This window comes from Idiotropiscis lumnitzeri, chromosome 17 (assembly GCF_059441095.1).
Source record: "Idiotropiscis lumnitzeri isolate Australia: NSW breed Sydney's pygmy pipehorse chromosome 17, RoL_Ilum_1.0, whole genome shotgun sequence".
Classification (NCBI taxonomy): domain Eukaryota; kingdom Metazoa; phylum Chordata; class Actinopteri; order Syngnathiformes; family Syngnathidae; genus Idiotropiscis; species Idiotropiscis lumnitzeri.
In genome coordinates, this window is record NC_142407.1 from 3,447,161 (window position 1) to 3,464,355 (window position 17,195).

Consider the following 17,195-nt stretch of genomic DNA (forward strand, 5'->3'; position numbering starts at 1 on the left):
AGGTTCAGTAGAGTGAGAAAGAAGAATTTCATCTCTGACTCTGTATATCCCCAACTTGGTTTTACACCACCCTGTGGCGGCACAGCATTGCTCGAGTGAGAAAAACATCTCGAGTTTCAAAACATTTAACCAGAGTGCATCAGAAGTCACCTGTTGAGTGGTTATGATTGGGTTTCTGGATAATTATTTACTATGGGCACCATATAGTTAACAACGTGAAATTGAAATGATAGAAGATACGCAGTTGGTCTCCCCCTCGTGCAGCTGTAAGAGCTAATACTCTTCTGGGAATGCTTGGTTCATGATGTTCGAGTGGGAATTGATGCCTATTCATCTAGAGCAACATTTATGAGGTCAAAGGTGATTGCTGCTGGAGGTGAGATAGAGATCGGATGGTAGTTGTACTTTCCAAATCTGCTTGATGCATTTGAGGCTGGAAATGATGCAAGAAATTGACAAATAGACTTTCAAATGTTGTGTTAAGGTAGTTTTTGGATTTATAGTTATTTTTACTTTTGTTTAGACTTTTGTTTTTCCAATTTAAGTTGTTTTATTTTGTTTTGAGATCAAGTTTCTGAGATTTTATTGATTCTTTTTGTGCTTTGTTGTAATTTAATATTTTTTATTAATTTTAGTTATAGTTTTAGTATTTCTTTATGGAGCATTGTCGGGTGCTAAATAATTAAGTAACGTATAATAAAGTGACGGTCACTGATGGTGTAGTGGTACACTCGCCCGAGTTGTGTGCGGGCAGCGTGGGTTCAGTTCCCACTCAGTGATGGTGTCTATGTCTGCCCTGTGACTGGCTGGCGACCAGTTCAGGGTGTAGTGCGCCTTTCGTCCGTAGTCAGCTGGGATAGGCTCCAGCACCCTCCCGCAACCCTGTACAGGATAAGCGGTGTGGATAATGACATGACATGACATAATAAAGTGAACTAAAATTCTCAATCGACAGTTTGAACTACCTTATTCTATACGGATGTATATTAATACTAAAATGAATACATTTAAAAGGAATTACAGTTAGCTTTGGTTTGCGTTATAAAGTAGTTTCAGGTCATTTTTTTCTGCATTTTTTGTTTTTATTATATTTCATGAACAAATTTAGTGTTTTAATATTATTTTAGTTTTAGCTATTTTGTAGTGTTAAGACAGAAAAGTTAATCGACTTAAGTGTAGATAGCGTGGGGTCCTTCTGTTCCCACTCAGTGGCAATGTGAGTGTGAATAGTTGATTGTCTTTAATTTGCAACAGTTTCAGGGTGTCATTTGCCTTTCAGCCAAAGTCAGCTGGGTTCGGCTGATGCTACTCATGGCTCTGAACACAATGAGCGTGGCAGTGAAAGTGTAGAAGGAAGTTGTAGTAAAGCCCTAACACCTTCCCAAAAGAAGTACTTAATCAGTGCTCTGAAGTGAATGTTGATTTGAATGCTGTATACAGTGAACCCCCGCTACTTCGCGGTTCACCTTTCGCGGGTTCAGTGCTTCGCGGGTCTAAAAAATATTCGGGAGCATTGTAGTTTCGCCGAGCGGCACAAGGGGGCGCTGAAGCGGTTAGACGGCCGGCGTGCGCCGAAGAGGAGAGTGGCCGAAGAAGAACAGGTTCCCCCGGACACGATTGGTGGCGACGGACACAATCGGACACCGTGCGTGAGCTCCGAAGGAGACCGGCCGGCGTGTGTGGCTGTCAAGCCGAAGATAAACAACTTCCGCCCGGGCACTCGCGCGGCGACATTTGGCTTCGTTCGGGACCGTGCGTGAGCTCCGAAGGAGACCGGCCGGCGTGCGTGGTAGTTAAGCCGAATAGGAGCACCTTCCGCCCGGGCAACGGCGGAGAGCGAGGCTGTCAGTTATGAATGAATAAATAAATAAATGAAGAATGCCACCTTTCATTTCACTGTCATGATCCGTGCCTGTCATGCCGCGTGTGTTTTTGTTTTTTCAGCTGTGTGGGCGTTCCTCCAGCGATCTTCTCGCGCCATGCCATCAGCTGCTGCGAGACGCGCTGATTACACTGACTATATTGTGATTATAATAAATATTGTAACGTTGTATAATAAATCAGGCCAATTTGTCCATCAGCGAACGCTTTTATTATTAAGCCAAAAACGGCTGCTGTTGGCCGCAACCACGCCGATCAGAGAGAGAGCAACACAACGACAACAACATAACGTTCACTCCCCTGCTGCCTTCACAGCCTCCACAGAAAAGAGGAAAACACAGAACCCTTGAACTATTTACAAAGTCGCTACACTATCTTTGTATCACCACCTTTTTTCCCGTGTCTGCGTTTGAAGAGTCCTGTTCAATCCTCCAGTTCTGCTGGAGGATCATAACATTCACAGGGCACACCGGACGGCGTACCAGCAGGTAAAAGTCGAAGTAATTAAATAAATACAAAAAGAAGTAATTGAATAAATACAAAAATAATGGCTGGGGAATAAAAAAATAATAAGTTTTAATAATAATTTGTTTTTTTGTTATAACATGAATTTCACTCTCTCTCTCTCTACCAGTATATATATATATATATATATATATATATATATATATAGGTGCGAAGTATATATATATACACTGTTTTTTTTTTGTTTTTTTTTAAGGTGCGACGCTACTTCGCGGATTTTCAGATTTCGCGGGTGGTCTCGGTCCCCATTAACCGCGATAACCGGGGGTTCACTGTAATGTGCCAGAGGTTACCAAGTTCCCGTGGAATGTGGAATATTGACAATTTGCCGGGATTGCGACTGAAAGGGACTAATAGCAACAGCAGATTAAGCTGTGTCAAGTCAAGTCAAGTCAATTTTATTTGTATAGCCCTTAATCACAGACAGTCTCAAAGGGCTTTACATAGCCACAATCGACATCCCCGATCTTAACCCCCAGGAGGGCAAGGAAAAACTCAAAAAACCTCATTAGGGGAAAAGTGAGAAACCTTGAGAAGGGACCACAGATGGGGGAATCCCCCTTCCAGGATGACCAGGCTGCAATGGATGCCAACTGGGCAACATTTGACACATACAATGTGTAAATGTAAGTCACACTATGTCAGCAGTCGGCAAATTTGTGAGTCGATTGCAACCTCTCAATTTACATTGATACCTTAGCTTAGACACTGCACAGCAAACCTGAAAAAAGAGGTGAAAGGGGCTATTTGCCACATTTTACTTATGACATGATGCACATGTTCAGCGGTGCTGCTCATCTAGCAATGTCCTTGGCTTAAAAATGAGGTGCCATTTAAAAGGGGATTAACATTTCAGTGCTTGAAGATTTACAATCGCAAATGTTTATAATTTTCCCTCATAACATGCTCTTACTCTCTACATACCAGATGTCCTATACTTCCCCTGATTGTATTGTCAGTCTCAAGAAAACAAGTTCACCCCGCTCATCGTGCCCAACTTGTCCTTCTGAATGAATATTGTGGAGTTGGGGTTTTGCTCTTGAAGAGATGTAACCTTTCTTCTGTCTCCGTTACTGTGAGACATGTAATCAGTCTTGTGAAAGATCCAGTTACCTTAAGGAAGCTCATCTCTGTTGCGCTAATCGTATATTTAGAAGTACATCACATACTGTGCAACTCACATGGCACATTCCAAAAATCAGTCTCTTGCCCTTGTCACAGTAGAGTCACACGACTTATATTACTCACAGCACTAATTATAATAGCAAGTGTAGCCCCTGTAATTGAATGTGTAAAGTCTTGTGTTTTGATGTTCTACTTCGGCTACGTCTGTTGAATTGTAATGTGAAAAGTAACTGAAGGTAACTTGATGAAGACCTATAGCTTCGGCTTTTGTGAGTATTGTCTCCTCTCCACTTTGTGGTCTGCAGACTCTGTCTCACTACTGGAGCCTCGCTACTAAAGTAGAGAGGCTCTTGTGTGTATAATAATACACTGGATACATAGCAGGGACCCAAGCAGGCCTGTACAACCCTGTCACCTGTTCACCTTCCCGCAGTGCACAGCTGCATATACTGTATGTCACACCCATTCTGTCTTGAACACTGACTCCAATCCTTGCACTCAACATAGGTGTTGGCTTGAGACCCCCAACTGACCCTCTAAAAAATTGCATTCACTCACAGAGTCATCACATGGTCTGACATACAGGCCAATATAGGAGGACGTGTGAAAATAACATTGCATTCACCTGTGTCTTCTTGCATTTGGACTATCTCAACAAAGTAACCAGGAAGAAACAGCCCCTAACCTGATGCAGTGTCGTTTGAGAGGCCCGCTGAAAATGACACCCGCAACAGTTGTTAAATTGTTACAGTGTCAACCAAAAATGAGTAGGGTTACCTATAATAAGGCACGATTTTTAAACATAACTCTTGATTTTTAATAAATGTTGCAATTGCAATTTTGAGAGAGAGTATAGTAGCGTCATGTAGTTAGTCTCTAATGATCATAATGATTATTATTATGGGTGACTGGACTGTGACTTGACATCCTGGTTTAGTGCACAGCTGCGGCGTAATCTTAGTCCAAAAATAGCCACACGGGGTGGGCATAGTCGACGGGTTTGGTGCAGGGGATTTAGGGCTCTTCCTCCCCGTCTTTACTTTTCCTGTCACTCTCTCATTTCCCCGTCTTACTTTATGCTCCTTTACAGCTCACTACACGAGGAGGTCCTACGATGGCAATATGCGGATTGAAGAAGATTTTGGGGATTGGGATTCTTCTCTGCACTGTTGTTTTGCAAGGTAAGCATCACATTTGGCACACACTGACAGGCTTTATGGCCACTTATTTATTGTTGATTAAGCTTCTGTCGGTGATATGCAGTCAGGAGATCAGATTTCAGAGTGAACAGCAGCTATATATCTGACAACAGTGGCTGTCACACAGATAGAGTAGATTGAGTTTGCAAATGTGACTGCACTGTATATAGAGGAGTGATCCATCAATCCATTTTCTGAACTGCTGACCTAAGGAGAAAGGACAGACAACCTCTTGGATTGATTGCCAGTCACAGGAATTGTGAATGGTCGTTGAGTTGCTTGAAAGTCACATACAAGCAATGTGAATCACTGGCAATGGTCAGGCAGCACTGTTGGGAAGTGTGAACAAATAACAAGAATTGAGGAATTCCATGCATCTGCTGACAAGGGCATGCAAGATTGGTTGCGAATATGCATGATAGTTAGGTGGATTTGTAGGCAAATAAATAATTAACAAGGGTTCGTTGCTGTCATCATGAGGAAAAAAACTAAACAAAAACATCAAGTAATCCATTACATCCAATGTATTAGCTTGGACTGATGGAAATAGTTCATTTAGTGGAACCTGTGAATTGTAGCTTTATGTAAACTAATGTATTAAGATGAAGAAACAAATTACTTCAAGCGGTTGGTTGAAATTATTTTCTACAAATAAAAAATTTCAGAACAAGCTGAAAGTCAATAAATTGAACCTGCAATTGCTCAAATTAAAACATGCTAACCAGTTAGTAATCATGCTACTAACTGAACACATAAAAAATGGAATTGAATTCATTCATTTTCACAGATATCATGCAATCTTTATCACAAATATACTTTTTCCCAGTGCCAATATTGAAAAAGAAAACCAAGAAAATGCCCCTCCCCCATACATTAAAAAACGGGATGCTTTTTAGACAGTTTTTTAATCTCTAAAATAAAATTTGTACACTTTTTGGTAATCTTTTTTGTCAGTTTCATCTGCAGAGTGAATTGTTATGATTGAGAGTGGACTAAAGCTTCATCTTAATTTTCTTTAAGTACAGTTTTAGCCATTTGATTTATAATTTTCAATGAACAATAAAGTCAAATGCTTATAAAATGCAGTCAAAATGTAATTAGATAATTGTTATTTGATTCCATTTTGTATATGCTGAAATGGGGGAAAGTGTCTCACTGTTTCACATGTCTGACACTCATTATTGAAATTGTGACTTCAAATCCACTTCAAATCAGGTTCAACTCAAAATGATTATTTTCTGGAAATAAAGAAGCTAATTCAATCATTTTACTTTCAACCAACCACCACTTAAAGTTTTTAGTTTGCTTCATCTTAATTAATTTGTTTACATAAAGTTAAAAAAAATCAGTTTGCAATGAGTCAGTTATTTACATCATCCATCCATCCATATCTTTACCGCTTCTCCCCACAAGATAAAATAGTAGACATACAATACAATACATTACACTACAATGCAACTGTACAGCGCATTTCACAACATCTGGAGCTGTAACAAAGCACTTTCTATATGGTGTAATATAAATTAGCGGGAAATTAGAACACAAATGTAAACACATAAACAATAAATACCAGAAGAACAACGGAAACAGTGACAGTCTCATGTTGAGTCAAAAGCTAAAGAATAAAAATGTGTCTTCAAACGAGTTTTAAAATTGGACAGAGAGGGGCCTTGTCTCACATTCAATGGAAGCTTATTCCAAAGGGAAGGACCGGCAACAGAAAAGGCGCGATACCCCCTGAGGCTGCGCTTAGTCCTCGGCACCTCCAACAGCATTTGGTCCGCAGTCCTGAGGCAACGGGCAGGTGTGTAGGGGTGGAGGAGCTCAGAGAGGTACGCTGGGTTGAGATCATTTAAAGACTTGAAGACGAACAGAAGTATCTTAAAGCGAGCTCTAAAGTACACTGAGGGCCTGTGAAGAGAGGCCAAAATTGGGGTTATGTGATCCGTCTTCCGAGCGCCAGTTAAAAGGCAAGCAGCAGCATTTTGCACAAGTTGGAGACACTTGAGGGAGGACTGACTGACTCCAAAGTAAAGTGCATTACAGTAATCTAGCCTAGATGTAACAAAAGCATGGATTACTGTTTCTAAATGCTGCCGTGAAAGAAAGGACTTTACTTTAGCGATCAGCCTAAGAGAAAAGAAGCTGGATTGAACAGCAGCACAGATTTGCCGATCTAATTTAAAATCATTGTCCAATCTAGAACCAAAGTTTTAGACTGTTGGCTTTAGATAAGATGTCTGGGGGCCGAGGACAACATGGTTGAAAGTGGAAGGGCCACTTGGGCTGAACACCATAAATTGTGTCTTCTTTCATTCAAATTTAAGAAATTAAGTGACATCCAGATTTTGATTTCCTCTTGTTTGGACAAAAGTGGTCTCAGGGAGAAAGAAAGAAAGAAAGATGTATTTTTTGCTGAGCAGGACATCTGCATAGCAATGGAAACGTGACAAATGACTAAACAAAGTATTCTAAGTTCACCCCATATTTAATTTTTTTTCAACGTACCAATCAAACTCTTTTGCAATTCAGTTTCAGGTGACTTTAACTCGGTTCAAGTATTTTTAAACTGAAAGCAACTTCTTGGCGACTGATTAGTGCGAAGGACAATTAGTTTAATACACACACCTTAAATAACAAATTTGCACAATTTACCTTTAAACCGTGTTATTGTAATAACAAATGATAATCTTTTGTGCCCGCGGGCAGCACAATGGTGACCCCTGCTTTAGTTGAACCCATCAGTAGTTTTGTTTTGTAGCCAGTGATGACATAAATTTGACTCCCAAACATATATCAAAACCGAGGATTCATGATAAGTCACCTTGTTGTGTAAACAAAAAAAATGCATGAATAAAGGAATATGGGATGAAGGCGGCTGCACGGTGGATTTTGTCACGTTGGTCTGCCACACAGTTCTGTGGTTTGGAATCCCGGTTCCGGCCTTCCTGTGTGGAGTGTGCATGTTTTTTCCATGCTTCCGTGGATTTTATCTGCAAATTGAAGACTAAAAACACTAAAATATGCTTAAATGTTAGCGTGAATGCTTGTGTGTTTAGTGTGAGCGCTGCGATTGCGCTTCACACTAAGTCAGCTGGCATCGGCTCTAGCTGACCCTAGTGAGGACAAGAAAATGGATGAATGCATATGAAGCCACTCCGCCAAATGTCATTGAGGTTTATAAAATAAGCAAACACTATTTATAGTAAAAGCTAAGACACCACATACAACACCTGGTATCGACGTGAGATGTTGTCATATACATTTGCAACAACACGCCACAAAGTAACCTGAAATTTACCTTATGACTGTCGCAAAATAAATTCCTCTATCCACACGTTTATTTGTTTGTTTTTTATGCAAATCGGCAAAAAGTGTCGGAGAACTCAAATGTGTTCTTTCTTTCTCTTCTTTGACATTTAAAATAACCCAACAAATAACCTGTGGGAATGCCAAGTGTGCCAAACTCATAGCCCAGCTATTCAACCCTGGCATAAATGATTTAGATTTTCCACTCAAGTATTCATCACACCATTGATTAATGACTGTGGTCTAATACCATTGGTGTGACTTTTGTCTTTTGTTTATGGATTGGGATGGATTTACAGCCATCATATCATCACTGGGAATAAGGCCAAGGAGAGTAAACACTTCAAGATGACATAGCTTCCTGTCTTGAAACAGTGAGTGGGATAACTTGAGTTGAACTTGTTTAGTTTCCGTACAGTTATTGGTAATATAGCAGATCACTTGAGGTTGACATGAGGTCCTGTTTTGTGTGTGTCGTCTGTGGTGTAATCTGAGCTAATCATAGTGACAGCTGTGAGAGAAGAGGCATGGGGTTGGAAATAACCTCTGCCTTTCTCTACTTTGGGGTGTTGGGATTTCTTTTTTGTGGAAGCACTTCATTGTGAATGAGGAAGATGCTGGATAGCGGTAAAGAAGCTGTTTTCATTAAACTGTCAATTGAAAAGACATAAAAGATGTCATTTTGGCTGCTTGTTTACACAACAGCAACATTTGGGAGCCTGCAACGTTAAAATTGGATGTTTCTTTTTAAGGGAAATCATTATCATTCTGCTGTCAGCAGTCCATGGAAATGAAGGGCACGCACCCTCATGTGATCATATTTATCTGAATTATTGTTGTATTGCACTGGAGAGGGGAGCTCTCTAATCTCGTTGCACACTTGTGTACAATGACAATAATGGGATTTCTGATTCTGATTCTGATTCTGATTCTGATTCTGATTCTGAAAACAAACAAAAAAAATAACTACTCCACGCAACGGGGTCACTTCAGGACTGGAAAGTGTATTGAAAAGTTGAAAAACAAATGCAGAGGTTTTGTTTGTTTAGTCAGTATAAACTACATGTGATTTGTGATCACAAGATTTCATTTCAATATCTCTCTACTTGTGTCAGTTTTGACCAAATAAAGTCCCACAACTCCCATTTGCCTAATACTGAGTCATTTTCCTCTTCAGTTGTTTTGTGAATGCTGTGGGATCCAAATTAATTACACAATTTATTCGTAGAGCTGTTTCCCAACAGATTGAACTCAATGAAAATATACGAAATGTGAGAAGAAACTGTGTTTCGAGTGGAACAATGGGAAAGCAAAAACAATGATGTGGTAACATGGCACTGATGTCATGACATCCCTGGAAAGTGAGTCATAGAGGTCACTTAACTTTCAATTTAAATGCTGTGTAAACACTGTTAGATAATTTTCCTGCATTTTCTTTACTTTCTCAGAGAATAATATATGAATTTTAATAGCAGTGAGTTTTTTTCTTGTTGGAGATCTGCAATTTTCTGCTTTGACATTGTAGTTAAACATACATAACTGCCACATTTTTGGTTGCTGAATTATAATGCAGCTCTATATAAGAAAGTGAACTGTTTTAGTCATAGAGAAAGAAAATCTTCATTGATATAAGATCATTGTCATCTTTGTTTGTTTTCACTTTTGCAGTTCAGGCTAATGAAGAGACGCAACTGATTGGAAACTTGTTCAAAGGTTACAACAAGAACATTCGTCCGGTGGTTCAACCTGAGGACAAAGTGGAGGTTCAAATCAAGCTAACCCTCACCAACCTGATCTCTCTGGTGAGAGCGCTCTACTATCTGTCACAACAACGCCCCACTGCACATTAAAAATAGGATGGACGGCTTATAGCATTCAGTAGAAAAAACACAATGTGTTATGAAATCTAAATGGTAACACATTCAAAGTCTTTTTCAGACAGAGGGATTAACCATTCCTATAGTGAATTATCCTGAATATATTTCTTGACTCTGTTCCGCAGAATGAAAAGGAAGAGACTCTTACAACCAATGTCTGGATTGAAATAGTGAGTTGAATATTTTTGTCAACATTCCCAGGCATTCTATTTTCTACGCCACGGTAAATAGTTGTAAATGTCACATGATCTCAAATGTCCTCCCTAGCAATGGGTTGATTATCGTCTTGCGTGGAATACATCCGAATTCCATGGCATTGATATCATCCGCATTCCCTGCAAAAGTGTGTGGCTCCCTGATATTGTCCTTGAAAACAAGTAAGAGTAAACTGCTCAATTTTTTCTGGCTCCAACTTCATTACGGCTTCATTTTTTTCTCTCCACGTTCTTTCGTTTATCCTCCACCCCTGCAGCATTGACGGCAAGTTTGATGTGGCTTACTACGCCAATGTATTGATTTCAAACACTGGTTGGATATATTGGCTTCCTCCTGCAATCTATCGCAGCACGTGTGCCATAGAGATCACCTATTTCCCATTTGATTATCAAAACTGTACGCTAGCATTCAGGTAAGCTTCAGATTGTATCAAGAATAAACAAATCCAGTGCCTGGAGACAAATTATCCTTTTCTGAATTCATTTTATGTTGTCAGGTCACAGACATACAGTGCGAATGAAGTGGACCTAATTTTAGCTGCTGGAGAAACAGGCGAACGAATTGAATGGGTGGACATTGACCCTGAGGCGTTCACTGGTAAAGAGCTTGTATTCCCGAAGATTGTTGTTTTCATTTTTTCCAAGAGGTTATATAAGTGTATTTCAAATGATAATAACAATTATAATAATAATGAGTTCCGTCCACATTTGCATTTGTTACACTCACGCTTGTTTTATTATTCTAAATGTTAAACTCATTCTATTGACCTCAGGGAGGTCAATTTCAACGTTCCAAACAACATACTACAGGTCAGATTTTTCACCACTAAAATTCTCACCTAAAAGAGCTCCACGCATTCCCAATGATCAGTCATGTTATTCCCATTCTGTATTCTACAGCTCATTCGCGTCACCTTTAGGGCAGATTTCATGTGAAGTTGTGCTTAACAGAGTTTGGTGTGGAAACAAATTGTGATGTGATTTGGGAAAAGTGGCGAATATAATGGCGGGTGGTGAATTTGGTACTTGGGCTTCAGCGGTGACTGACTGACCTATTCCACCTCTTAATATTTCCATACACACCAGGCGTGTATTATTTCCAAAACGTTTCTTCTTTTGTTTCCTCCTTCTGTATTTACTCATCATCATGTGGAATGATTTCATATAACCAATGAACACATTGAAATCCGTGGAAAGAAAGTGAAACTGAAAGAAATGATAAATTACACAAAATGAGCCTTGGCATCTACCGAATCATTCTTAAATTATTTGTAGAGCAACCAAAGTAAAATGAAAGGACAAAATTTCTTCCTGTCTGTGCATCCACTACAGCCATGTTGACCAAACGTGTGCATTTACTGCATGCACACAGGACTACTGTAATATTATTTTTAAACACACGTACACACACGCACGCACACGCGCATACACACACACTGCAACCACTACATGTCGCCGCTTTGTCTATTGCTTGCTTACTCTTGTTTTGTTTTTTTTTTACCTCTTAGAGAATGGCGAGTGGGCAATTGTTCATCGTCCAGCTCGGAAGATGATAAACACACGATACTCCCCCGATGACCTGGAGTATCAGGAGATCAGTTTCAATTTGGTCATCCAAAGAAAGCCCCTTTTTTACGTGATCAACATAATTCTGCCCTGCTCCCTCATCTCATCATTGGTCGTTTTAGCATACTTCCTACCCGCACAAGGTAACAAAGACATCCATCTTTATACATTTTGTTTCAAGTGAAGCGATTTTTCAAGGTTGTTTGGACAAGTTCCAAAATATTTTACTGTTTAATTAGCCATAAAGGTTACAATGAGACCGGAATAAAGTTGTTTCATAGGTAATGTAGTAATAACTGAATGCACTTGACTATGAATTATAGGGATTGAATAAATTTATATTACCATTGTATTTTATGTCTTAAAGGCTTGTGTTATTTTACATGTTATGATGTCTCATTTCTCCTGCACAGCTGGAGGTCAAAAGCTCACGGTGTCCATCTCAGTCTTGCTAGCGCAGACTGTTTTCCTCTTTCTTATTGCGCAGAAGGTTCCAGAGACATCACTTTCTGTCCCCCTCATTGGCAAGTGAGTCAGTGTGCCGTTGTCACTCTCCAAGCTTCAAGAGCTGTTTTAACTGTGATCCAACCCCATATTTCTTCTGCTTGTGTGTTTATGTGCATTTTCAGTGTTCTTCTCTGAATTTCTTCTTAGGTATATCATCTTTGTCATGTGTGTCACCACGCTCATAGCTACCAATCAAATTGTGGTGTTGAACTTCTCCCTGCGCAGCCCCAGCACTCACACCATGTCCCATCAAATTAAGCAAGTAAGTGCATCCATCCACTGGGACCTAATGACCACAGGCCGCAAAAGTTATCATATTCTCTACTTAAGTAAATGTATATTTATTGATTTAAGTAGAGAGAGATTCAGATTGAACTCCTTTGCTTAAAAAAATTGGACTCTGAAATGGACTTAAGTGCAGTATAGGATAGTAAAGTGCAGTGAAAAAGTATTTGCCCCGTTGCTGCTTTGTGTTTTTTTTGCACATTTATCACTCACAATGGTTTCATTTCATCAAACCAATTTTAGTATCACACTGTGACAACAAAGGGATACATAAAATGCAGTTAATAAATAATGATTTTGTTTACCAAGGGGGGAACACAATATAAAACTATCTGCAGAGCTGGGCAGTCCGGGGTGGAACGCTCCAGCCCTACTGCCCGGTCAGACGCACATTTTTGGGGCGGGAGTTGACAAATTTTTAAAAAGGGACCGATAAACAAAGGCCAGAAGTTGATTTTAGTCTTGCCCACGAATCGGCCCTCGTGCGTGTGATGAACCTCCTTGCAAAATGGACAAACGACAAAAATTGCCGCCAAATGCGTCAAAAGCGCCTCGATCAACTGTTTGTGTATGAAGACGTGAGACAGCAGCATGCGTTCGAGCGTGCTTGTATTTCTTTATTCTGACATCACATGACCTATGCCTCCCACCTGCAACTGGGGCATATCATTATACCGCAATCCCTATAACACCAACAGTTAACAAATAATAAGGTGACGAATAAGACCATAATAAGCCCATAATTAAGGTAAGCGGATTTGAGTCACTCACGAGGGTCGCTGGGAGTGCTGGAGCCCATCCCAGCTATCTTCGGGCAGTATGTGGGGTACACCCTGAACTGGCAGGGTACACAGAGACGAACAACCATCCGCGCTCAAGCTCACACTCATACAATATAGAGTGTTCAATCAACTTGCCATGCTTGTTTTTGGAATTTGGGAGGAAACCCACGCACGTACGGGGAGAACATGCAAACTCCACACAGGGAGGTCGGAGCTGGAATCGAACCCTCGACTTCTGCACTGCGAGGCCATCGTGCTAACCAGTCGTCCACCGTGCCGCCCATATATATATATATATATATATATATATATATATATATTATTATTATTATTATTTATACAATAAAATACAATAAAAACTAATGAAAAATGCTAAGTTAGCATTTGTGTGTGTGTGTGGGGGGGGGCGTTCACGTGAGCTGTAAAAATTGATTTTTGGTAGTGGTAAATATTACCCATGAAAGTCATGTAAAATATACCTGGTTATTTTAGGCAGTAAATAATATTATAAAATAAATGGCTACCTGTTTTATATCAGTTACAAGCATTTCCTAAAAATATTTAGCCCAAAATCCACATATCCGCCCCTTGTTGACTTGACTTCACCTTTCATATTTTGTCATTTTTCAGCGTGGTTGAAAAGTAACAAGCTTACTTCGACAAAGTACAGTACGGATATCTGTACAGAGTAGGGAATGAAATTATAAGTCGTCAGAAAACAATATACTAAAATACAGACGCAAAGTAAATCTACATAAAGTATGTCTTTGTGCATGTGTCAGGCTAGTTTCATATTGCATAATTTATGTTCTACGCAGGCCCACTAGTCGAAACATGGTATTCTGATTAATGTTGCAGTTGTGGAATATGAGTTAAACAGTAAAATACTACTGTTTTTGACCATCTCAAGGGATGGCCATTTGGTCATTTCTGTCAACTGAAAATGGCATCAAAGTTGCTGTGGGCTCAGACTCAGAAAACAGGTGAGCCGTGATTGTCACCTGAGCCCCGAGCAACTGTGATGCCATTTTCAGTCGACAGAAGTGATAATATGGCCACCTCCTGAGATGACAAAAATGGGTAGATTTTGCTGCTCATATTCCACAACCAATATTAATCAGAGTGCCGTGTTTAGACTAAAAAAGTTGCATAAAACATCTTATTGCGTTTTTGTGGTTGACTTCCCCTTTAAGTACAGTAACAATATATTAGTACTTGAACACATCCCACCACTGTTTATGACAAAAGTTTATACATCTCCTGAATGCTGTCAACTTTTACACTTTCCTTCGCTTTTAGATGTTTTTAGAGACGGTGCCCCGTTTTCTCGGCATGTCGCCTCTGCTGGATGACAACGAGGTAACATCAGAGGTGAATGGCGTGAGAGATCGAAGACGGGACTCCTTCGGCCTCATGCAGAGAGCGGAGGAGTATGTTCTCAAACAGCCCCGCAGTGAGATGATGTTTGACAAGCAAAAAGAGAAGCATGGGCTGATGCAACCGAACGGTGAGACATGGAGAGATTCTAACCAATCATATGGGCATCTCTTTTATATGAAATGTTTGTCTAAAATCTTAATGTCTGCTTGTAGATGGCATTGATACCAACACTACAGCCAATCTGTACAAGAGTTTAGCTCAAGCTGCGCCTGAGATCAAGCAATGTGTGGATGCCTGCAACTTCATTGCAGAGACAACAAGACAACAAAATAACATTGGCTCTGTAAGTGTGATTTTCACATAGTTAACACACAATTGTACATCTCTCTGTCACGTTTTCTCATTGACTTTAAATCCATCTTATTTTGATTCCAAATAAAGGAAATTGAAAGCTGGGTACTGATTGGGAAGATGATTGACAAAGTGTGTTTCTGGGCCGCCATTCTTCTCTTCATCATCGGCACAGTGGGGATCTTCCTAACAGGACACTTCAACAGGGCGCCCGAATGGCCATTTCCTGGAGAGAACAACAAATATGTCCCAAAATGAAAAAAAAAGGAACACATTCAAATCTGGGCCTGAGACTTCCCAAAAGGTTCAAAGTACTTCACGCTGTGTGTGAGGATGATCACAGTGATCTCCACAAGGCTTGAATTTACTGTGCACCACATCAAAGATGTAGTATCATGTCTCAACACAGCACAACCCCTGAGATTCTAGGCAGACTTGCAACCTTGATCTTCATCTCTGTGTTAGTTACATACACTCCATAGATCAGGGGAGGGCAAACTTTTTGATTAGCGGGCCACAATGAGTTCTAAAATTTGACAGAGGGGCCGGACCAGGAGCAGATGGATGGAGTGTTTTGGTAACCTCACCTCATCAGAAAAAAAAAAATATATAAAAAAAAAAATAAAAAAAAAAAAAATATATATATATATACACACATGAGGGCTGTCAAAATTAAAGCATTAACTCAGGTGATTAATCCAAAAAATTTTAACTCAGTTAAATATTTTAACTCAATTAACTCAGTTTGATTTACTTCAAAAATAATTAGCATACTTTGCAAATATTGCGACATATTAGCTGTCCATCCACGCCTCAGAACAAAACATCATGTTCAAGTTACCACTGGGCCTTGCAAACCAACACTGCTGGAGTGTGGCGCTTGTGCGAAATGTTTCAAAGAAAAATGGCTGTAAAGATGTCTCCATTTCGATCGTATTCAAGAATCAAAGAAAGCTATTATAACAGTCTTTGAATGAAATATACTTCATATTGGGTGATTTTGCATCAATTCCAAGATATTATTCAAGTAAATATCTGTTACATGCTTCGCCAAAAATTGTAGTTGAAAAATGTAATTATTCGTGATTAATCATGGAATTTTTTGTGATTAATTAGTTATAAAAATTAATCACTTGGCAGCACTAATATATATATATATATATATATATATATATATATATATATATATATATATATATATATATATATATATATATATATATATATATGTGTCTTTGAAAAACCACAGTATTCAGAAAATAAAACATTGACAAGGTTTATTCATTTAATTATTTTCAAGTTTGGCGGGCCGGATTAAAACGTTTAACGATCCGCATGTGGCCCCCGGGCCGTAGTTTGCCCACACCTGCCATAGATGGATCAAGACTCATTCAAATATTTTACATCAATGTCACCATCATGCAAACCATGCATGTTTTAGTTGTAAACTACATTTACGGTGTGAATTAAAGCAATTCATACTAAGTGTTGTATGAGGTGGAACGTGGTGAAGTTTATTGAGGAAAGGTTTTTTTTTTTCTAGACTGTATCATAACGTTGCCCTGTTTGTGTGGGCCTATAGTGACTCAACGCATTGCCACCATCTCTGATAATGACTGATTTGAGTTTTTTTTTTGTTTTTTTTTGCGGTACTATGTCTTATGGGTGTGGCACTTGAACCAGCCAATTCATCAAAGCCTTATTGCTCTTATGATTACTTATTTATCAGGATGCCTTGTAGGAGGGAGACTGACTTTGGGGGAGCTAATGTCTTGATGTCATTCTGCCATGTTTTTTAAATAAATAATAGAATACTGTATATGCATTATGACTTGCTTAAGTACCTTTGTAACACATGCTTATCATTTGATTTTTAATTTATTTGTCAGTACAAAAGCCTATTCAATCCAATGAAGCTGAGACGTTTTGTAAAATGTAAATAAAACAGAATACAATGATTTGCAAATCATTTTATTGAATTAAATGCACTACAAAAACAAGAGAGTAAATTTTCAAACTGATACTTTGGGTTTTTTTCTCCAAGTATTCACTCATTTTGAATTTGAGGCCTGCACCATATTGAAAAATTCAGAGGGGCATCTTTATCACTATGTTACTGTGTAACTTCAGTTGCTCAAGTGTTCGGGGTCTCCATTGTCATATTTCGCGCTTCATAATGTGCCATACATTATA

The 17,195-nt window shown here is 39.3% G+C and overlaps 1 protein-coding gene across 3 annotated transcripts; it reads left to right on the forward strand.

The window, feature by feature from the left end:
• Positions 1–4,565: 4,565 nt before the first annotated feature.
• Positions 4,566–15,551, forward strand: chrne (cholinergic receptor, nicotinic, epsilon). 3 transcript variants are annotated; one of them, XM_088279647.1, is made up of 13 exons: positions 4,598–4,712; positions 9,284–9,400; positions 9,708–9,841; positions 10,042–10,086; positions 10,184–10,293; positions 10,389–10,544; positions 10,629–10,729; positions 11,640–11,840; positions 12,111–12,225; positions 12,352–12,466; positions 14,571–14,778; positions 14,864–14,994; positions 15,093–15,551. In XM_088279647.1, the coding sequence occupies exons 2-13, from the start codon at positions 9,385–9,387 to the stop codon at positions 15,258–15,260; spliced, it is 1,500 nt and encodes a 499-aa protein (XP_088135773.1). In that variant the 5' UTR covers positions 4,598–4,712; positions 9,284–9,384; the 3' UTR covers positions 15,261–15,551. The 3 variants fall into 3 exon arrangements, with proteins under 3 accessions (XP_088135772.1, XP_088135773.1, XP_088135774.1); XM_088279648.1 differs by having other exon boundaries at positions 4,621–4,712; positions 9,268–9,400; XM_088279646.1 differs by lacking the exon at positions 9,284–9,400 and having other exon boundaries at positions 4,566–4,712.
• Positions 15,552–17,195: the final 1,644 nt, after the last annotated feature.